Here is a 25,093-nt window from a genome sequence, read left to right on the forward strand (position 1 = left end):
AACAACAACTATGGAAGGCAGTAATTACTGGGAATACAGTTAAAAGACTCAGCATTCATATCCCGTTGCAGTTAATCACTTGAAGAAGACCAGAAGATGAGTTGGCCAAAACGTAGTGAAACAACAACAACAACTATGAAATAAGACTTCACAAAAGAATGAATTCATGGGTTTCTTATCTCTGTTTAGTTCTAGCTCATCTGGTCAGACAATTGAGCGCTGACTACTAAATGCAATCTCTGGTTCCTCGATATAAGACATTCACGGCGAGAACTTGTTTTATTACCACCACTGCAAAGAACTTTCCTTTCTTCCTCCGTTTACTTAGCACAAACCAAAATTTCCATGAACAGAGTTTCTTACCAAGAACTTCCCATCTGAGAAACATGTTACCACATTGCTTCCTGCGTATCAACAAGTACTTGTCAAAAACTGTCATCAAATTTCATTCATTCCATTTATACTTTTTAATCCTCTAATAATATTATTCATTATTCAAATGACAGTATCCTCAAGTGGATTTTAGCCTTGATAAGTAGTAACTCGTTAGCATATTTTTCCACTTCTACCACCATTGCAAAGAATTTTCCTTTCTGCTGAGTACTGGCTACTAAATTTAATAACATTGATGTTAACATTTACTTCTTAGTTATTCTGTTGTTATCCTACTTTCCTACACATATATTGAACTCTACCAATATCCCTGTTTATCAATATTACTGATATGTTTAAGTACGTTTGCCAGATTTTGCTGATATGGCTTGACACATCTGTTACACTCTGCTGACATCTGTTATACTTTGCTGCTATTCATCCGTGCATCTGTCACATACTGCTGATATTCATCTAACACACTGTACTCGCTGCTCCTGCTAGCATATGTCTGTGCACATGTCTCTTTGTACATCTGTTACACTCTAATGATATCTCTCTTTACATGTTACCATCTGCTCGTATGCATCGGTACATCTGTCAGATGTGTATTGACATCCATCAGCACGTCAGTCACATATTTGCTGATATTCATGTGTAGCATGTTTGTTGATATCCATCTGTCCATCTGTCACATATTTGTTGATATCCATCTGTACATCTGTCACATGTTTGTTGACATACATCTGTCCATCTGCCACATGTTTGTTGATATCCATCTGTACATCTTTGTTGATATCCATCTGTCCATCTGTCACATATTTGTTGATATCCATCTGTACATGTTTGTTGATATCCATCTGTCACATGTTTGTTGATATCCATCTGTCCATCTGTCACATGTTTGTTGATATCCATTTAACCGTTTTCCTTTGCTCATACTGATGTCCAACTTTACATCTGTGCTACTATACTGATATTAATATGAAATTGTTTTACACTCTGATGGTATTGTTTCACGCATCTGGCACATTCTTGCTTATAACCAACAGTTCATCTGTCACACTCTGTTGATATTGTTGATATCGGTCCATACATCTGTCGGCATACATCTACTCATCGATCTCATTCTTTTCATATCTAGATATTTGTCGCACTTTTTCTAACTGCGTTATTTTCTTTCTTTCCTTTCTTACCTCTCTCTTTTCCATCTCTCTCCTTCTCTCTTTCATAAATGTTTATATCTTTATTATTATTTTTTTTTTAATTCTATAAGAGAAAACAGAGAAAACTCCCCAGTATTGCAAATATGAGCCATTCTTTATTCAGTTCAAGGTTAGCCAATCATTGATTTTTCTATATAAGAGGGGTGAGAAGGAAGGGAATGGGGGCTGTATCGATTTGCCCGTATTGAGGGGAGCAGGGAGAAGAGGTAACTTAGTTTGTTCTTATTTGAAATTAGCTGACAGCCACCCCACCCTCCACCTTTACTCCGGGCTTCTTTACTGACCTTCATTTGACTCCGCCCTTTTTATTTTTTCTTTTCTGAAGACAAGAAATTGATTTCTCATTAGGAACCTCTCTTTTTCTTATTTACTTTTTATTTTGTGTGTGTGGCGGCGGGGGAGGGGGCCTAGAGTTGCCATCTAATATAATTCTGGCTGGTCCAACCACCTCCCCCTCTCTCTCTCTCTCTCTCTCTCTCTCTCTCTCTCTCTCTCTCTCTCTCTCTCTCTCTCTCTCTCTCTGCTTCCCAATTTTTTCTCTCTTTTTTTCTTTCTCTCTCTTCCTCGCGGGAGGGGGTCTTATTCTTGCATTTAACTTACGTTGACTGTAATCGAAGATGTAACCCGGCTTTCTAAATTTAGCTTATGTGCTGTGTTGCTTCTTCGTGGTTTCTCGTTTGTCAGCTATTCTACACAGGGAAGCATTAACACAGAAAGAAAAAACAAAACAAAAAAAAAAAACAATTAAATAGAGATGCCGACAATTGTTAGGAATGATTTCCCAGTCTTACAATATTCGGCAAAAAAAAAAAAAAAAAATTATTATTGGAAAAAATTGGAATTGCTAAGGTTGCTAGAAAAAATAGTTGGATCATTCTATCGCTCCAGAAAGTACCTCACTTCGAACGCAATCCTCTACTTGTATAAGAATTAGAGGAGATTGAGTACTGATGTCACCTACGGGGAGATTGCTACTCAGAGTATCCTTTCCTGTCTTGATAAAAGTACAAAATAGACTTCGAAATCTAGTGGGGGGTATTTTCTTTACAGAAGAAACATTGCTAACCTTTTTTCTACAGTATCATTATTTCCATGATAGGTGCTCAACTGAGCTCCAATCCCTGGTTCCCTGATTGAAAACTCGTCTAGCTACTGCCACTGCAAAGAGCTTTTCTTTCTTTTTCTGTCTATCTAAAACCAAATGGAACCGCCACAAAGTTTCTTTCCTGAACATACGTCAAACACAATACCATGAGATTTCTTCCCAGCTGACTACAAGATGGTCGTTTTCATTTCCAGTGTTAAGAAATACATGTTAAATAGCTCTCTTAAATAATCAAACTCTACCTAGTTCATCCATCGTTTCTAATCTTCCCATGGTGTTGCATCGTGTCCAACGGACAGTTTTATTAACCCTTTACCTTGAGTGACCTTTAGGCCTTGAAAAGTGGTGACCAATTAGTATTTAAAAAACAAAAAATTGTAGATATCCTATGGACAGTTCCATATAAAATTAGATTTTTAAATACTTTGATATTTTAAAGAACTATGAGGCCCAATAGAAGAAGAATAAGATTGTTTTCATTATTTACTAGCAGGCTGCTCGGCGTTTCCCTTTCGTAAAATACGTATAAATATCATATTTTAATTCAAATAGAAACTGAGACATGTGCACGCAAGTATTATCTTTTTTTTATATATATATATATAAACTAGCATTTCAGCCCGGCGTTGCCCGGATGATTGGAGATGTATGGTGAGCAAAAAAAAAAAAAAAAAAAAAGCGGTCAATTTTTTAAAATTTGACCCCTATTATGACTCCTTAACATTTATTGTTTTGGGCTTAAATCAAGTTATTAAGTAAGATCCATGTCCAAGGAACCTATATCTAAAATTTCAAGTGTTTAGACCCAATATTGGCGGAGGAGTTTGTAGAGTTCTCAAAGGTCAAATCGTTGAACTTTGACCTCTTAATCGCCAAATTTCTGGCCGAAAACCGATCGCATCGATTTTCCCAAATCTCAGTACTTTGTATATCAAATTTCGAGTCTGTAGACTGAAAATTGACAGAGTTATTGCATAGGGAAATGTACACACACAGATACACAGACAGACAGATACACAGACACGTTCACTTTTATAAATATATAGAAAGATTGTTCACTTCTTGTAAGTGAAAAAAAAAACAAAAGAAAAACAAATACTCGAGCTAAATCGAAACCAAAACCTAAAGCCAGTGAGTTAAGTACGATAGCCATTAGGCTAGCTTGACATGGCTGCGCATGCACATTCACGAAACAGCAAACAGATACAAATCCGATGACTTGCAAGTACCAATTTTTCAATTTTGATCACTTAGCAGCCCTTTTTCCAGACGATAACTGATTAAAAGGTTTTCCACATATCTTAATACCTATATACAAAATTTCAAGTCTGTATGCCAAAATTTGTTGAGTATATAGGTTGAAAAGTGTTCTCTCACACATACATTCGCACTTTTATAGATATATAGACAACTAGGCTACCTGGCGTTGCCGTCTGTAAAATACGTATATTACATTTTAATTAATGCAGATTTCTTATTTAAATACCGTATGTATTAAACACCACGCTAAATTTCTTTAAAAATATTTTTAAAAAAAAACACAAACAAACAGAAATAAACTAAGACATGTGCATGCAAGTATTGTGAGTTTTTTTTTTCTAAACAGTTCCCTTCATGTAAGTAAAAAAAAATGCTTAAGCTGAGATCGAAATCATAAGCTCAAGACAATGAGCCAAATACCATAAATATTATGCCAGCTTGACACGATCTAAATAAGTATTTGTAAACCTACTTATTCCTAACATAAGAAATCTGTCATGTGATGTTTTCACGCATGCACATTCATAAAACGGTTGATAAGCAGATAAAAATATGATGAGCCTGACGTACCAATTTTTCAATTTTTACACCTTAGCAGCTGGAGGAAAATGGATTAAAACGTATTCCAGATGTCTGAATACCCTATATACCTAATTTCAAGTCTGTAGATCATAAATTCGCTGAGTATATAGGTTGAGAAAGTTCTTTACACATACACATTCTCACTTTTATAGATACATAGAAGATAGGTGCATTGTTAGATTAGCTTTATCACTATTTAATGATAATGCTATTTCAAACTTTTATTTAAAAGACGCAATAAAATACTATTTCAAATTTTAACAGACCGAATAAAATGCTATTTCAAACTTTTATTCAACAGACGCAATAAAATACTATTTCAAATTTTAACAGATTAAATAAAATGCTATTTCAAACTTTTATTCAACAGACGCAATAAAATACTATTTCAAATTTTAACAGACCAAATAAAATGCTATTTCAAACTTTTATTCAACAGACGCAATAAAATAGTATTTCAAATTTTAACAGACCAAATAAAATACTCTTTCAAACTTTTATTCAACAGACGCAATAAAATAGTATTTCAAATTTTAACAGACCAAATAAAATGCTATTTCAAACTTTTATTCAACAGACGCAATAAAATACAATTTCAAATTTTAACAGACCAAATAAAATGCTATTTCAAACTTTTATTCAACAGACGCAATAAAATAGTATTTCAAATTTTAACAGACCAAATAAAATGCTATTTCAAACTTTTATTCAACAGACGCAATAAAATACCATTTCAAATTTTAACAGACCAAATAAAATGCTCTTTCAAACTTTTATTCAACAGACGCAATAAAATACCATTTCAAATTTTAACAGACCAAATAAAATGCTATTTCAAACTTTTATTCAACAGACGCAATAAAATACCATTTCAAATTTTAACAGACCAAATAAAATGCTATTTCAAACTTTTATTCAACAGACGCAATAAAATAGTATTTCAAATTTTAACAGACCAAATAAAATGCTATTTCAAACTTTTATTCAACAGACGCAATAAAATACTATTTCAAATTTTTACAGACCAAATAAAATGCTATTTCAAACTTTTATTCAACAGACGCAATAAAATACCATTTCAAATTTTAACAGACCAAATAAAATGCTATTTCAAACTTTTATTCAACAGACGCAATAAAATAGTATTTCAAATTTTAACAGACCAAACAAAATACTCTTTCAAATTTTAACAAACTAAATAAAATGCTATTTCAAACTTTTATTCAACAGACGCAATAAAATAGTATTTCAAATTTTAACAGACCAAATAAAATGCTATTTCAAACTTTTATTCAACAGACGCAATAAAATACCATTTCAAATTTTAACAGACCAAATAAAATGCTCTTTCAAACTTTTATTCAACAGACGTAATAAAATACTATTTCAAATTTTAACAGACCAAATAAAATGCTATTTCAAACTTTTATTCAACAGACGTAATAAAATACTATTTCAAATTTTAACAGACCAAATAAAATACTCTTTCAAATTTTTACAAACTAAATAAAATTCTATTTCAAACTTTTATTCAACAGACGCAATAAAATAGTATTTCAAATTTTAACAGACCAAAGAAAATGCTATTTCAAACTTTTATTCAACAGACGCAATAAAATACTATTACAAATTTTAACAGACCAAATAAAATGCTATTTCAAATTTTAACGAGCCAAACAAAATACTATTTCAAATTTTAACAGACCAAAGAAAATGCTATTTCAAACTTTTATTCAACAGACGCAATAAAATACTATTACAAATTTTAACAGACCAAATAAAATGCTATTTCAAATTTTAACGAGCCAAACAAAATACTATTTCAAATTTTAACAGACCAAATAAAATGCTATTTCAAACTTGAACTGATCAAATAAACTAATATTTCGAACTTTAACCGATACAAATAAAATTCTATTTCAAATTTTAACAGACCAAATAAAATACTATTTCAAACTTTTATTTAACAGAGCAAATAAAATGATATTTCAAATGTTTATTTAACAGAACAAATAAAATATTTCAAATGTTTATTTAACGGAACAAATAAAAATATATTTCAAATGTTTATTTAACAGACCAAATAAAATGATATTTCAAAATCTGAAACTTTTATTTAACAGACCAAATAAAATGCTCATATAATTTGGATTCTTTAAACTACTGTTGTCATCTTGAATGTCATTTACACAACGTTTTGGTCGATGTAACCGCCGATCTTCTTCAAGTGTATTTTTTCAAACTGAAAACGAACAGCTATATTGTTGTTGCTGTTATTGTAGTTGTAGTTGTTGTTGTAGTTCAACCTATCTGAAGGATTAAGTGAGCAAAAGGATTTTTTAACTTTAATTGTTTTACAAACGAGAAGGATCGTGGAGGAATAATTGAGATCATCAAGATATTTAATGAATTATTTTATCATTTTAATCCTTGACATGTTTTGAGTTCTATACTATGTGCAATTTAATACCAGTGTATTGAATAAACTCGTTTTCTATAGTGAAGTACTTTCCAGAATTCTGCACATTTCATACGGCATAGTACACACTTTTTATTTTTACTGACTAAAAAAAAAGAGATTGCAAGAAAAAAATTTGGGTGCTGATGCACTTACTGATCCGCGCTATTTTTTAAATTGTATTTCCAAGTTTAATTAAAGTTTTATGATATGTTTTTTATTCAGTTGTAAGGTTAAAGTACAGAATAGGTACAAAACACCCTCCCCTCCCCATGTTAAGAATGGCTTTTTAAATAATAACGTTATTATTTCAGCACGGATCAATAAGTGCACTAGTACCCAAAATTTGCAAGTGATTGGGATGTTAAATCACCAGCCTGTGAGGCATTTTTCCTTAAATTTAGAACGAGAGCGAAACCTCAATTTCAACAATAAAGCAAGATGGCTGAAGGTAATTTCTTCGATTTGTAATTTGGTGATTTCGATTTTAATGGCGAATTTGAAAGGTTTGACCCAGAAAACAAAGTTGGAGAATGTTAATTGCCAGTCAATTTTAAACAAATTAATTCAGCATCCACAGGTTCGAGCACACAAATGCAATGAGCGCAATAAGTATTAAAAAAAATTTGCATTTTCTTCCTTAATCAGTTAGCATCATCATCTTTTTTTTAATGTCTTTGTGATAAATGTATTTGTAGTACTTGCAGTTAGTGTGCAGAAATTATAAAAATATTGTTTTTGCTTTATTTTCTTCACTTCCAACTAAGGCATATTGCCACTTGGGCGTAAGGGGCTGCAATTTGAAATCGTGTCAAACAGAGAATTAGGGGAGTTGAGCAGCAAGATATATGTTCACAGTATAATTATAGTACACTTCTGCAGTTTACGTTTCTGAAAAATACAATTGCGAATTACTTAGAACCTCTATCCAGTTATGACTGACGGAACAACAGCACACTACCCCAGTGAAGTAAATAAAGGGTTTCATTCGAAATTGCACCCAAATTCCCAAACATTTCCGAGTTCGACAAGACACACCTGAAGAAGGTTAGAGGTTACATTACTTGAAACGTTGTGAAAATGACACTCAAGATGGCGAAATAATCCAAATAATACAAACTTTGCAGTTTAGTACAGTAAGAGACGCGGGGAAATAGGGAGGATATTCCAACGACTAGCAGTCCCAGGGAAGAAATTATTATAGTAGAATGCTTTACAGCATTCAAGGACCTCAACAATGAAGGGGTGGGATTTTGCTGCTTGTTGGGTTAGTCAGGAGTATGTACATCGAGGACGCACAAGTTATATTAGTCCATCAGAGTACATTTCATTAAAGTACTGGTAAGACAGGAACAAGGATGCAACATTGCGGTGATGGGACAGAGGTTGGAGCTTGGTTAACTGTTTAAGACCTATTAGATTTGAAACTCTTTTTTGGAGCATGTTTAAGACTAGTGTTGGATGCACCAGACCAGATGTAGCAACAATACTCCATGCATAGGTGAATTGTGGTTTTGTAAAAATATAGGATACTCTCTGGTGTGAGTAATTTTCTAGCATAGTAGAGGGAGCCCACCTTCTTTGATATTTTCTAATAGAAAAGGAGTTGTAATTTGGTACAAAATAGATTCCAGATTCGTATTATTTGGAATTCAGTCTACTGTTCTCATCTTTACTGCCATTTTCACGTTTCGGTCGATGTAACCTAAAGTACTCTAACCTCTGCACCACGGGTACTTGGAATAGTGGTTAGAGTATTTGGAAAAATTAATTTTAAAAGTGATATTCTCTCGAAGGTTGAAGGTTCAATTCTCAGTGTGGGCGACCGAAAAATACAATTGCAAATTACTTAGGACATCTATCCAGTCATGGCTGATGGAACAAGAGCATGCTACTCCCGTGAAGTAAATAAAGGGTTCTGTTCGAAATTTCGTCCAGATTCCCGAGTTTGACAGAAACATTTCCAAGTTCAACAAGATACACCTGAAGAAGGTCGGAGGTTACATCAACCGAAAGGTTGTGAAAATGATACTCAAGATGAGAGCAGTAGCTTGAAGAATCCAAATAATACGAATAATCAATCCTTATCTCAAAAATTCGGAAAATTTCAAACTCAAATCAAATATCCTTTCATTATTGCTTTTATGTTTGACGTGTAAATCTTACAATCCGTTCAATTTTTTCTGTTGTACTAAATTTTCAAATTGACGTAATAAACTGATACATCATACAAGTAGTAAAACAATCATCATCAGCAGCAGCAGCATCATCAACAACAACAACCAGAACGGATTTTCCGGGATAACTCTAGTTGCCCTCATAGGGAGCATTATAGGTGGTAAAACTGCCCCAAAATCGTTTGTCTGTTCATTTCTCAATAATCACGCCTTGGATTTTAAAAACATTTTGCACAAACATTAGTCATGGTGAAAGTAAATTTTTCCAGAACAGATTTTCCAAGATAACTTTGGTTGCACCCCCTGGGGGACATTATAGGGGTAAAATTGCCCTAAAATTCGTTCATACTTTTCTTTTAACCACACCTTGGATTTTGGGGAAATTTTGCACAAACATTAGTCATGGTGAAAGTAAATTTTTCACTCGTGGAGGGGGGCCCCTGCATGCTCAGCTTGTTTTGTTTAAAATAAAAAATAAACAACAATATGATAGTATGACTCAAAATAACCCTGACAGCTCAAGGAGGATGGAACGACCGAGGATAGAAAGTACTGTAGATAGTACTGGGATCTTGGGGGGATTATTTCGACCCAAATCGCAGACAAAACCAATGGTCGTTTCCAGCAAGAAATCAATGGCTATTGCGATAACACAAAATATTTGCAATGGCTATCAAAAGAAGTGGTGAGTATTGGAAATCTGGGAAGACTTGTTACTCGGGCCCAGAAAACATCACTGATTACTGTCACTGATGGTGATCTGTGTGAGAACTCCTAGTGAGTACCAATAACAATAACGATCTAGATGTACAAGGACTTTGAAAAATGATATAGAAATGTTAGATTTTCAACAAACCGAATCAAGTACTGAACAAATAGATTGAACAAATCGTCCAAAAGATGTTATTAAAATAAAAATTTATATTCAAGCACACTCGTTTAGCTATAACCACTACCGACAATTTCCCCTACTCTCTATCTGTGCTTAAAAGTGAACGAAAATTCTATGAGCAAAGTTTCTTTTATGGAACGTGGAACACAGTACCGCATAGCTACTTCTCAGCTGACTACGACATGGTCGCTTCAAAGTCTAATGTAAACAAGCTCTTTAGCATTCCTACATTAACATTCCTAGATTAACATTCCTACATTAACATTCCTGAGAACTGTTGAATGTACATAACTTTTCCCATCGATAACATGTTTCTATCTAAACAAATACAATCATAATAATTGACCATTATAATACTCATCATAATAATCGATTATTTTACTTTCCGGTGTTTTCTGGTAGACTAACAACGTAACAAACACTGACACTCATTAATCCTTATATTCGAGTCACCTTCGGGCTTTGATAAGCGGTGAATCTTCTTGTAAAAAAAAAAAAAAAAAAAAACGTGGACTGTTTTGCACCATACTACTCAGAATTAGCTGCAACGCACACAGTCAAACTACTGTAACCTAAATATGATTTAATCTGTGAATAAAATGCATTATGTTGTGAATTACGCTTGAATTAGGTTAATTATTTACTGAGCACAAAAAAGTATTTCTGCTGTTATATTTCACAAATGAAAATAAAAATCTAACAAACAGAAATGAATTTTAAATAGGCAAAAAGAAAAAGTTCTCTTTCTATTCTCAGGACAACGTACTTTCGAACCCCTCTCTCACCGCCACTCCGGAAAAAAAAAAAAAAACTTTTCCAAACGTATCTGCCTCTTTCCCCTATGACATGTGAAATGTCACAATAAAATGTGACTGTTAACAGAACTTACTGACAGCAATGTCAGATATTGTAAATAAACTAGAATACCCGTGCCATGCCAAATATAAGTGTTGCATCACTATTATGCTCTCCTTACAATGATTCAAATCAAGATATAATGCTATTAAACCCTTTGTCTAGAATCCTTATTCTAATTTTCTCAAAATTTATTACGTAAATTTTGATTCTAGAAAATGTTTAGAATTTAAGATTTAGCTTAAGGGGTCTTAAGAAGATATTGTACTTCAGGGAATCTTGCTTAATTGCTGTCTAATGATTATGGATCAAAAGAATAGTACTTCGAACTGATTGCTGTTATGGTTATATCGTTCGAAATGCTGTGAAATTATGTTTCACCATTCTTGAGATGAGAACTATAAAAATGATAATAATAGGTATTATTTGAATCGTTCGGACTACTATTATGCATATTACCTATATAATACGTTCATCTCCAAAATTCAGAAACATTATATCAAATTAGTATGAACCCAAATTAACCTGAGAATGAAAACCATTCAACACTCTTCCCATGTCATTTGGGGAGAAGCTCAGAACATTCTATCAAGCCTTGGCAAAGTTTAAAACCACCTTCAAAACTTAGTAGGTGATGCCCTTTTCTTCCTCCAGCAACTTCTTTCCCACAGGAGAGACGTTGCGTGTCTCTCTCTGCTCTATTGTTATTTTCATGGCAAGTGCTCGTCTGGGCTTCACCTTATGGTGTTCTCCCTGCAAAACTTTCACAATGAGCACTCATCTGGTTACAAATATTTCTTCCACTCTGTGTGTTTAAATCTATATACAGATTCCATGAGCAAAGTTTCTTTCCTAGAATTACCCACCTGTGGAACCTCTGACCTGCTTTCCACCTGACTACAACATGGTCGTCTTTAAGTCTAATGTAAACAAGTTCTTATTTAGTCATCCCTTGAAATAATCAAATTCTACCCAATTTCCACTACAAAAGATTACTATGCTGTTGTCTCAGTGACCACCTTACACTCATTGATCCTTATCCTTTTTAACATGTGGTTTCCTTATAAAAAAACACATTTTGAATTTAAATAAACTATGCATCAAGTGCGCTTGAAAGCCAAATTACAACGCAATTTTACGAAAATAAAGAAATATTTTACTTGTTTGAAATTTATAATTTAAATGTATTTCGGAGTCAAACTCCATCCTTAGTATGTTGTTTGTTTCTTTTTTCTTAGTTGGAGAAAAAAGTCAGTAGTTTCTCAGCGGTTGTATTTTGAAATGTCGGGAATGGTGCGTAGGCTATGCGAGATTAACGTCAGGGGTGTGAGTCCTATTATAGAAGCGTTGATTTAATTTGAATAAAATAAAATACGCATCAAGTATTACAACGCAATTTTACGAAAATAAACAAATACTGAGGATGGAGTTTGACTTCAAAATATATTTAAATTATAAATTTCAAACAACTAAAATATTTGTTTATTTTCGTAAAATTGCGTTTTTATTTGGCTTTCAAGCGCACTTGATGTGTATTTTATTTAAATTAAATCAACGCTTCTATAACGCAACTCACACCCTTGACATTTTGAATTTTAATGACTATGGTTTGTCAAAAAAAAAATTTTTCCAACAATATAAGCCATTGTTAAAATACACCTGAGGAAGGTCGGATGTTACATCAGCCGAAAGGTTGTGAGAATAACAACCAAGATGAGAATAGTAGTCCGAACAATTCAAATAATACACATTCTTTTTCTTTGTTATTTTTTCTTATGTACATTTCTCCTTCTCTCTATTCTCTACCCCTTCCTCTACCCCTGCTTTTCGTTTTCATCTCCTTTAATAGTCCTCATTATTAATCACCTCTTAGTTTTTTTTTTTCATATTTAATATAAATGTTTTAATAGTCCCCATTATTGTCCACCCATTAATTTCATGTATCATATAAATGTTTTAAAGCCGGTCATATTCGTGTACCCTTATACGAGTATAATGCCAGCCTTTCTCCTCTTTTGATGAGAAGCAAGCCTGTGTGCCTACTACCACTTTTTTTTTTTTTTCCTCGACACACACCTCCAAACACCCGGGCAAAGCCGGGCACCCATGCTAGTTTATAAAAATTCCGAAATTCAATTAATGCAGATCACAGAAGAGACGTTGCGAGCTTGTCTTTGTTTTATCGTTATGTCTATGGCAGGTGCTCGTCTGAGCTCCAATCCCTTGTCCCCCCCTCGCCAATCTTTCACGAGAAACACCCGTCTGGCTGAAACTACTGTCAATAATTTTCCCCACTCTTTATCTGTGCCTAAATCCAAATGTAGATTCCATGAGCAAAGCTTCTTTCTTAGAACTGCACGCCAGTGGAACTCTCTGCCGCTTGCCTGTTTCCCACCTGACTACAACTTGGACGTCTTCAAGTCCAACATAAACAAACTCCTGACAAACCGCCCCCTTAAGTAAGACACTCTATGAAAACCCCCAATACTAATGATTACTACAATACTATCTCCTTGATTGCTGTACACGCAATAACCCTTATCCCTGAGTGGCCTTCAGGCCTTGATAAGTGGTCACCCCCATGTAAAAAAAAAAAAAAAAATCATCAATCCTCATTTCCATTCTTTTGCAATTTCAAAAGGAAACATAATCATTAAAACAAGTTCTCGGGAGCACATCATCATTGTTAATTTTACATCCATTTTACATGCTGGCATGTGGTGGACAGCTTTTAGAAATTGGCTTCCAAACTCACCTATCTGTGGCCAATCATTTTGATACACTGGTTCTCGTTAAATCATCAAAGTTAAGCAACGTTGAACCTGGTAAGCATCAGATGGATGGTTCTTTGGAAATACCAGGCACTGTATGTAGGAGGGCTAAAAACCTAATGTTGTCACCTTTCCTAACATGGTGTACATGTGACTGGGAGCCGCTTGTGAATTTGATACTCCCATGAAGCTTTCTCCCATCAACGAAGCCGGTTCAACTGGGCTAGTGTTAATACCACTTTAGGAGCGACACTCATATGACAAAGCGCACTACAGACGCCAATGCACGGCCATACTATCACTGGAAAAAGTTGCATTGAGAAATGTCTAGTTTTTTATGATATCACGGACATGAGAAAGTCATTTTTAGATCTACTAGTGTAACTTGTGTATTTAAATTTTTTTTTTTTTTTTTCAAATTTGGTGCACGTAATATTTTGTGTTTCTATACAGAAAATTAAAAAACGGATTTAGAGTTTAGTTGCAGCAGTTTCGTAATATTATTTTGTCCTTTAGTCCTCATATTCCATGAGCAATGTTTCTGACAAAAGAATTGCTGTTTTCGGGGTTAGAATCTATCTATCTATCTATCTATCTATCTATCTATCTATCTATCTATCTATCACTTATTGTTAGCTTCTTTTTTTTTAACCTTGAAGCACTATTTATTTAGCTCCTTACATCACATGGTTCAGTGCAATTTCAATAAAAAATATATAAATCTATAAGAGATAGTCCTATCTAAAATGAAAAAAATAACAGATACTCGTCAATAAATAAATAAAAAATACACAGCATGAAATACTAAAGGATGTTTTTCTCTATTATCAAATTACGTTTTCATCTATTTCTTTTATTTAATTTATTATTAAAAGAAAAATTGGTTCTTGTCCAGAATTCCCCCATATTATAAAACAAAAGCAAAAACTCTATGATTTAATTGAACGAAAATTCTATCTTCAAAATTCATGTAAATTGATCAAGTAATTTTATTTTTAACTAAGAAAATCAAATTTTATAAGAAATCAAAAAGGGGCTGCCTCGCGTCGCCATCTTGAAGAAACAGGGGCAAATAACTCCACAATAATTAAAAATTGTGATATCAGTCTCGTAATGCCTCTGATAATTCATTAATCGATTAGTATCGTTTTAAAATGATTTTCGTTATAAAAATAAATCAATTTACATGATTTTTGGAATATAATCACTTCGATTCGTCATGGATACGAACATCATGAAGATTTTTCTGTATCGTTGTTTTGTAATATAGGGTTTATTCTGGACAACCCTCTAAAAATTTAGCTTGATCTCAAATGTGCTATGTATTAGCTGTTTAAATGAATCTTATATGATCACTGAAATTTGTGCTTCAGTGTTCTTTTTTATTTTTCAGTGTTTCTGTATTTACAAAAGTAGGTCCAAAAGTAAAGCGTCCTATTTTTTAACTCAAAATGTTGAAGAACTATGAAGACAGGAGTGGTGCCATTAAAACGAATGACTTTTTGTGTTCCTGGATTTATTTTTCTACATAGTTACCTCTATGAAATGGAATTTTTAGATCATGAATGCATAAGAACAGTCATGATAACAATGTAATTTGCAATCCCTTCTGATCCATTCAGGCAGAATAAAAAAAAATAGAACGCATTACTTTTGGAATACCCTTTGTATATTCATGGATGTATCAATAAATTAAATAACTTTTCTTATTCTCTTTTTTCTTCCAGAATTCATCGCAGAGTTCTCTGTCAACCAATTCCAGGGCAAGGTCATTGGTCTCGTGCCTAGAATCTCTAAAATTACCACCCGTAAAATGTCTCACAAACTACCTGTGCAACTTGTCATCCTCATCGTCAACCAACGTCTTCGGTTCAGACAGTGACTATGTTCAACTGGTCGTCCGCATCCTCTGTGAATGTCGGCGCCGTCTCTGGTCTCATTATGTCCCCACTTTGGTGTGTCCTAGCGATGCTCCTCCAAGAGTGACACCGGCAGAACACAAGCTTTGGCCCAAATTTGTACCCAGTGCAGATGACAGCTTCAAGTCTCTGGTTGTGTCTGGGAAATTGTTCCAGGAAGTATTATCCAACGACTTCCTGCCCATATTCATCGGAGACTTCTTCACAAGCATATTTCCCGGCTCATTCTATCCTGACACGCTGTCACCGCCTTTGTTGCTGTCATCTGGACCTGGAAGGGAAGCCATTTGCTCAGTCATGTCCAATCGAGGGGAACTACGAAACTTGTTCCAGAGGTGCCTGTTAGCAGCCGAAGACAGCATCCGTTGCTTACGATGGGACGATCTTATGTCGACACCCCCGCCTGCGATACCTGGGGACCCTGAGCAACCTTTGATCTACCGAGGAGTAGAAGAGGATGAGAATAATCTGGCAGACACGGATAAACTCATTCACTTTGATGGTAAGTTAAATTTAATTTGCATTTGTTTGTCAGAAGTCTGACTAAAATTTGTGTTCATAAGAAAGTGTACAACTGGTGTATTGTATTACCAAATTCAAGCAGGTTATAGTTAATGTTGTCTGCTCTTTTTCACTTTCTAGGTTTTTGCTCATCAGACGGATAACGGTGACAAGCAAGATATGGTCCTGTCTGATTAATGATTATCTTCCTTTAAAGACCGCTCTTTTTCCATATTATGAATGGCTTTCTTGCTCGCTTTACTATGTCTAATTATCCATCCAAATGGACATCAGAAACCGGAAGTCAAAAAGAGCAGACAATCTGGACGATAAGCGTCTAAGTTTGTAAGTTTGTAAGTTTGAAAGAAAAAAAAAATTTATATTAAGTTATTTATTTCAATTTCCGAGTTTAATGAGCAAAAAATGTGTGTTTTCAAATTTCTATGCTAGGAATGCAAAACGTTCTTTGTTTTCGGTGATAATTACAATTCAGGTCATTTTTATGGGACACAAGAATGTAGATGAAAATCCATCTGGAATGTGCGTGTGTGCACACCTCCAATTCTATCATCGTCACTCCTGGTTCAATATCTAACAGCTTTGCTATGTCTAATTATGCAACAGAAACCGGAAGTCAGAAAGAACAGACAATCTTGACTCTAACCGTCTAATCTTGAGTGTAATTTAAAAAAAGAATTATTTGATATTTTTATTTATTTATTTTAATTTCTGAATTCAACTAGCAAAAAAGTGTGCTTTTCACGTTTCCATGTTCTTATATGCCTGCTACTTCTATAATCCTATCAGTGTCCATGTGTCGGAGGAGGTATTTATTGAAAGATATACATTCAGCAATAAATTCATTCCAGGTTCACTTTGCTCTTACCCGGCATTGCCCATTAGTGTTTATTTATTTATTTATTTTTTTTGTAATTTTCTTCTTTTTTTTTATTTTTCCAAAAATCAAATGATTAGTTATTTGATTAAATAGCTTTTAATTTATAAATGAAAATAAGATTTAATTTATTCACTTCAGTTAACAAAGTGAATTTACAAATAAGTTTGGGTTCGAGACTATTATAGACTAAACTTAAACACACTATTTGAATTCTTTGTAATGCCTGAAATAATTTTGTTTTTAAGTCTTCTTCTTCTTGTGCTGTGCCATTTTTCCATGCCGTAGATGAAATCATGGTTAGTGTTCTCCATAGGCTTTGGTCCATTGTTGGTCCGATTCCTTTGAAGACATCACTTATTTGAACTTGGCAGAATACATGGGGTGGGTTGCCATTACCTTCCCCAGCGCGGTGGCATTTGACTCGCCTGTTTACACCTATCTGTTGTCCTTGGATCATCCGCATAGCTGCAGTCGAATAACGTAACTCTTAATACCATAGAACCGTTGATCTGCTAGAGATTCACCCTCCTCCACGGCCATCCAACGTCCTGCTGCCGACATCATCAGAGTTACCTTCTCCTAGATGCATATTTTAACTAAGACTAGGGGTGCATCTCTCCCAGTGAATTAATGTGCCTCCAGATACCAACCTGGAAATTTCTTATGACTCGGCACAGTACATGCAGCGCCTAGCCTTCCCAAATGTTCACCTATCTGATACTAACCAGGCTCATCGTTACTTAACTTTAGTGATCTGCTGGGAACCGGTGTGTCAATGTGATTTTTAAGTATGTATAAATAATATTTAATTCGTTATCTCATTCAGTTAATGAAGAGAAATTTCAAACAATTTTTCAAGAAACTCTGTTCATGGAAATTCTGTTTTATATTTGAAACACAGAGAAAATAGATTAGCAATGCATAAATAAAGAATTGAAATTAATTCTCTAAGCATGTGGGGTGTTGTCAAGATTCAAAGTGTGTTACGTTTGTTCCATATACGTGTGAAATATAAAAGGTCATTTTAAAGCTTGTGTGATCGAAGACATTTCATTTATTAATAGTTTGCCTACGACAAACGCTAAAGACAGTAAAACAAGAAAAGTGAAGCGTAAGATTAGGCACAGAAATGCATTGCTACCGTACACAGAAGAATGCACGTTATAAAATGATAATGTACGGACTTATATGTTTGTGATGTTTTTCTAGTGGAAGTGTCCCAAAGCGTATATTTCCTGTCACAGATATGGCCAGCAAAAGAAAAATTCACAGTGTGTTACGTTTGTTTTAGATACATGTGATAAATAAAAGGTAGTGTGAACAAAGACATTTCATTTATTAACAGTTTGTCTACGGTTCTATTGCATCGCTTTTACTATTAACCTTGTATGAATCTATCTCTTCTCCTTCAGCTAGAAAAGAAATAGTAGGGAAGACAAGATTCACGCCATAGTAGGGATGCCAGTCTACAAGAAGGGAAACTTTAAAGTAATAGATTCTCTGTAATATTACTCACTTGATTGGATTTTTGATTGCTAGCAAATGTTATGAATTATATCCATACAAATGTGAGAAGTGTCCATCTGTCTATCAGTATATCTACTAACTACTTTTAGTTTATTAAATCTAGGAACATGAAATTTGGTAGGAATAATTCTCTATCTAACAGATCATTGCAAGAGAAATTATCTCCATATATATAAATTAAAGCACCATTTTATCTCTCTATCTCTCTCTCTCTCTCTCTCTCTCTCTCTCTATATATATATATATATATATATATATATATATATATATATATATATATATATAAATAAAGTTAAGAAGCTAATACAATGTAGAATTTTCATTTTTTAAAATTTATTGATTTAAAAATGTAAATCAGCTTAATTTCGATGATATACGTCTTCATCAGGCATAGAAACCGTTTCTGTTTTTTTTCTTTTTCCTTGTGTCATTATGTCACAAAATGTTTAAGGCCGCACAGACTGCTGTTTGTATGCTTAAGTTCATTTCAAAAAAATCACAAAGATATATATATATATATATATATATATTTCCACAGTAAAACAACATCGTAGCTCACAGGAGCCATGACAGCCAATAAACCAGAAGTACAAGACTCGAGTTTCGCCCTCATTTGGGCTCATCAGGTAGACATGTCCGAACTCAGAATTCGAAACCCAAGTCTCTTGCATGCAAGGCGAGTACTCTGCCATATCTGAGGCATCAGCTTGGGTTCTTGTTGGTTGGATGACCACACCCCTTATTTAAGATGAAACACATTCATTTCATAGCCAGATTTCGCCATGGTTTGCTTGATCTGTGTTAGTATGTGTGGCACGTTTGCTCATGCATATTTGGAATCCCGAGTTCAGGTACGTCTAACTAATGAGCCCAAATGAGAGCGAAAATCGAGTTTTGGACTTCCGGTTTGTTGACTGTCATGGCTCTTGTGAGCCGCGACTTTGTTTGACTGTGAAAATAATTATATAATCTCTCACATTCTGAAAATTATAGATAGATAGATAGATGTTGAAGTGATATAGTATAATTAATGTTTACTGGTGAGGACGAGACTGTAGACAAGGTGTGCCAGGTTCAAGTTCTATCAGGGTTATTGTATCATATCATGCACTTATACCCCCTGAGAAAGGTATGCATTCGTATATGCTGTATTCATAGATTAAATAGCAGAGAAACTAGTCACTAGATGTTTGGTTGAACAACTAGTTTAGAAGTGAAATCTCCAAAAAAATATTTTGTTTATCTCAACATTGCTTTAGTTGATTTCTCCTTGTTACTAATGTACAACAAGGCCAATTCAAGGGTGGTGCAGTTTAGATTGTGCAGTCCTTGCTATACATATCTTATATATTCACTGGATGGATCATCGCTTATCAAGATTGAAAGGCCACACGAGGATAAGGGTTAATATATATATATATATATATATATATATATATATATATATAGTTTTCAAATGTATGGTAATCAGTGATGCAGTTTTTTTTTACTATTTATCTTCAGATGGAAAGATTCTATCTTCGAAAATCAATAAGTTGAAGATTTTCTTTATTATAATACCTTTTTTTAAGTTTTAAAGGATTAATAATATTGTAGTTTATTCAATTTTTATTTTTCTCATAGATTTATATATATATATATATATATATATATATATATATATATGTATATATATGGCGATTAAGCTACACTGAATATTCCGCGTTTCATCCACTCTAGGACTCTTCAGGCTTATGCGCCTATAGATATATATATATATATTTATAACAAAGGAAGAGTCTATCAGGTATATGTATGCAGTGTGATGATGTTTGGAAGTAAAACCTAACCAGTGAGGGTTAAAGACATATGTTGCCTGAAGAGAAATAATGAAAGAGTGATATGATGAATGTATAAGGTGAGTTTTAAAAGATGTATGCTCGTTACAACTCTACTTTCAACCGAGTCATTGTTTGTTTCGTTCACCACACTCTTTTCTTCTACCTCTTCTTTTACACACGTCCGTTCGCTTTAGTGACTAAAAATCGTCTGTCCTCCCGCTTTCCTTTCCTCGTTATTTATGGAAGCAGGGTACGAGATTCTCTGAGGTTCCCCGAGACTTTTTTCCACATAAACGCATGCGGGCGCCATCTTGATTCTCAATTTGTGCTCTGCAGGCACAAACGCGCAGCCACTTTAACGGTAAGCCACTTCTTTCTCCACAAGATAGCTTAGTTTTGATGACCTCAAAGGAAGTTTAAATCTTGACAGTATAGAAAGAAATGTGCAGAACAGGAGATTTTGTTGGTATGGTCACATTGAAAGAATAGATGAAGCATGAGAGGAACTGATAAGAATGGACTTGAAGAAAAAATAAAGACTTGGCCAGGAATAGTTTAGTTTGGAAGTCAATTCAGAAAAGTCGTCCAACACATGCCAACATGTGAAATAAACATTAAAACGAATATAATGATGATAATGATCATTAGGGTAAGGAGAACAGCATATTCTTTTCATTGTTTTGACTCTCGAGTGTGTATCCGTTGTTATCTTACAGTGATGTGGTTCTCGATTAATTAACTGTGTCTAACTGTGTTGAATATATACTCGAGAGTCAAAACAATGATAGGATTATTCTAACGTCATGATCATTAAACAGAGTAAGTATTTATTCAGATGTTTACATTTAGATATTAATTCATGTCTTTTGTTAAGTAGATGTTTACATTTAGATATTAATTCATGTCTTTTGTTAAGTAGATAATACATTTTAGAACGAATAATTTTTTTCCTCCAGACACAACCAGCAGCAAAAATTGTAATACTGACCAATAAAATCTAGCATCGGCAGATAATATACAAATTCACATGAATTTATAATAGAAACATAAAGATAACAGTTTCTCTTACCATTTATTGGCTTTTAATCTATTTCTTCCTCATCATTAGGTAAATTTAGGGGTACCTTACCATAAGCTATGTTAAAATGTGCCAATATCAACTGAATTCCAATCTATGGTCTCTCCCTTGCCAAACTTTCACAAAAACACGCGATTAGCTATAACCACTATAAACGATTTCCACCACTCTCTATCTGTGCCTAAATCTAAACGCAGATTCCATGAACAAAGCTTCTTTCTCAGAATTACCTGTCTGTCGAACACTGTTCCACTGGATTGCTTCCCGGTTAAATATAACGTGGTAGCCTTCAAATCCAATGTAAACAAGTTCTTATTGTGCTGTCCCCATAAATAATCAAATTCTACCCAATTTACACCATTAACAATTACTACACTACCACCTTACATTTATTAACCTTTATCCTTGAGTGGTCTTCGGGCCTTGATAAGTGGTAACTCCCAAGTAACAATTAAATTTAGTACAGAAACAAAAAAAAAAAAATATTAATTTCTCTTACCATTTATTTAATACTAGCCTGGGTGCCCAGCGTTGCCCAGGTGTTTAAAGGTACGTGTTGAGCAACAACAAAAAAAGAAAAGAAAGAAAAAAAATAGTAAGCAGGCAGGCTCGAACCCAGACTGCAAAGGAAAAAAAGAATGTGAAAAAAAAAATGTGACGTCCTGGCTGCCGCACCCATCACCAAACCGGAAGTGTTTAAATTAAGGCTAGTCAACCGAAAAGAGCAGATGGCTTTCGAAAATATCGGCAAAAAAAGCGAAAAAAAGGGTGAAGGAATTAATGTTTTTAGCCAATTTTTCGATATTTGTCATCCGAAGGGTCGTGCTTCAAAACGATACCGATCTTGTGAAAATACATACACACATAGATACATACATACATACATAATTTAAAAAACAGGTGAGATTTATATTACAGATGAACCTATTTCTTTCTCATCCTTAGGTAAATCTAGGAATACCTTACCTTAATAACATCTACGTTATAATGTTCCAATATCGCAGCTACACACATATTTGGAGATGTAATGTTATAGATGATAATTAGTGTTTGATTCTATTTAAGCATCAAGTAAAAGCTACTTGAAAACCAATTATAGAATGTCACTGATATTTTGGCTGCACATAATTGCAATCAGCGAAGACTTTTCTATAAAAATACTCATTAACTCTTAATCTCTTACTAATGATCCAATGAAGATGTTCTTAATCTAATCCGTCTACCCTACTTGCCTCGTTTTGAATGACTACAGGTACAAAATACACGGAAACACAATTAGATTTTGGTTGCTACTTTTGCATCCTAACTAGAAATAATTATCTAGGGTAGTTCTTGATTAGGCAGCCATTTTTTTGTCACATTCTTTTCCGTTGTTGTCAACACCCGTGATCCTGATCAAATCTGTTGCCAAGGTTGCTGGAAAAATTGTTGCATCATTTTACTGCTCCAGAAGGTATCTCACTCCTGATGTAGTCCTTTACTTTTATACACACTACAAATCAAATACGTCCTAAAATGGAATACTGCTGCCTCATCTGGGGATGAGCTGCTCGAACCACCCTTTCCTACCTTGACCGGATTCAAAACTGACTTTGAAACCTAGTAGCCAATGCCCTTTTCTCTTCCTTACAACGTCTTATACAAATTAGACTCTTCCTTTATTCATGATTAACAAAATTACTTTGTATTTCCATGGCAAGTGCTCGTCTGAGCTCCATTCTCTGGTCCCCCCTCGCCAATCTTTTTCAAAAAACACCCGACTAGCTGAAACCACCGTCAATAATTTTCCCCACTCCTTATCTGTGCCTAAATCAAAACATACATTCCATGAACAAAGCTTCTTTCTTAGAACTGCACGCCTGTGGAACTCTGTTCCGTTTACCTATTTCCCTCCCGACTTCAACCTGGATGTCTTCAAGTCCAACACAAACAAATTCCTGATGAACCGCCCCCCCCCCTAAGTAATGACACCTTATCAATTCTCCAATACTATTGCTACACTATCCCATTGATTACTGTACACACAATAACCCTTATTCATGAGTGGCCATTGGGCCTTGATAAGCGGTGAACTCCATGTAAAAAAAAAAAAAAAATACATATTGATTAGGATTACATATAAAAATCGATGAAATCGATTAGATTTTTTTTTGTTTTCAACAACACGGACCAATATTTGGCAAACCTAACTGACAGGTTTGAGTATGTGCCTTCTGTTACCAAAGTTAAGTCAAAGCTCGTTTAGTTCTCTCCCATTGCAAGAAATTAAACACCAGAGCGGAAAGTTGGATTCAACACCCCAGAGGAAGGGCACTCTCACCTACAAAAAGTGCCTGGGCAGCCCTGTCGACATTCCCCGGTAAGGGCGCCCCCAAGCGATTAGCAATAGATTAACCCTTTCTCAAAGAAAGAAAGTAAAGCCTGGGAACTAAAATCCCACCACAAAATCAACAGAAACCGGATCATTACAGGAATGGCCTAATCTTTGTTGATTTCGAGGGCTGAGGATAAAAATCCGTTAAGTCAAAGAAATGGGTGGAGAATTGAATTTAATGAATGCATAGTATTATTTCAGAGCTTTTCTTTTTTTTTTTTACACAGTGATCACCACTTATCAGGGATAAGGGTTATTGCAAGTACATTACGTTAGTGTGGAGATTTGATGAAGTGTTTACTTAAGGGGGCGGTTCATTAGGAATTTGTTAACGTTGGACTTGAACACATCCAAGTTGTAGTCCAGTGGGAAGCAGGCAGACGGAACAGAGTTCCACAGGCGTGCAGTTCTAAGAAAGAAGCTTTGTTCATGGAATCCACGTTTTGATTTAGGCACAGATATAGAGTGGGGGAATTTTTTACAGTGCTCTGGCATATTCATACATAACCATTTAGCTAGAAGAGTTGTTGGACTTAAAAGGGGTTGATATGCCATAAAATAAACCAAACCATAATTCATAGCAAAATAAAATGAAAACGCATTCAATTTCTGAACATATGGGCAGACGACTAACAGATGCAAATTATAGCTGAGCAACATTCGTTGCGTTCCCTAAAAGGAAATAATCGATACAAGTAGATAAAATCGTTTGCATATTAAGTCAAAACACTGCAACCAATCCACCATTCTTGCCGGACTTGGAGAGTAAGTTCCAAAATGTAACCGGCTACTTTGTGTGGCATATTCGAATTTGCGTCAGAACATCGAACAGAATCGTCCCTGAAGATTAATAACCTTGACAGACAAATTATTTGGATACAAATTTAAAAAAAAAAAGTGACTCTCTTGAGAAATGCAAACTCATCACTTTCTATTAAGAACAAACGTTTGGTCTGATGCTTTTCTGCATCCAACCGATGAAGGTAGTCTGGTAATAAATTTAGTGAATTCTTCCGGCAAACAGTTTTCAGAGCAATGAGTTTTTCTCTTTACTAACACACACACACACACACACACACACACACACACACACACACACACATAGTGATACAGTCAGTGATAGTGATATGTTGATTGGTTGGCTGTTTTTGTTTTATGGCATATCAACCCTTTTCAGGTTATTTAATGCCGAATCCAAAGATTCAGAAGAAAATTTTTTTAATAGAATATATTTGTTGTTTTCAAGTCAGCTTATATTTAACCCATAGCTGGGATCCT

At 34.4% G+C, this 25,093-nt stretch overlaps 1 protein-coding gene across 1 annotated transcript in view; it reads left to right on the top strand.

Annotated features, from left to right (window-relative positions):
- LOC145284453 (uncharacterized) overlaps window positions 1-25,093 on the top strand; it is a 1,345,403-nt gene that overhangs the window by 694,827 nt on the left and 625,483 nt on the right. Inside the window, exon 5 of the mRNA XM_080133278.1 lies at window positions 15,426-16,119. Coding sequence (XP_079989404.1) covers window positions 15,426-16,119 — 694 coding nt within the window. The remainder of the gene's footprint in view (window positions 1-15,425; window positions 16,120-25,093) is intronic.

Source organism: Euprymna scolopes, chromosome 9 (genome assembly GCF_053919585.1).
Source record: "Euprymna scolopes isolate OS-2025 chromosome 9, ASM5391958v1, whole genome shotgun sequence".
Taxonomy (NCBI): domain Eukaryota; kingdom Metazoa; phylum Mollusca; class Cephalopoda; order Sepiida; family Sepiolidae; genus Euprymna; species Euprymna scolopes.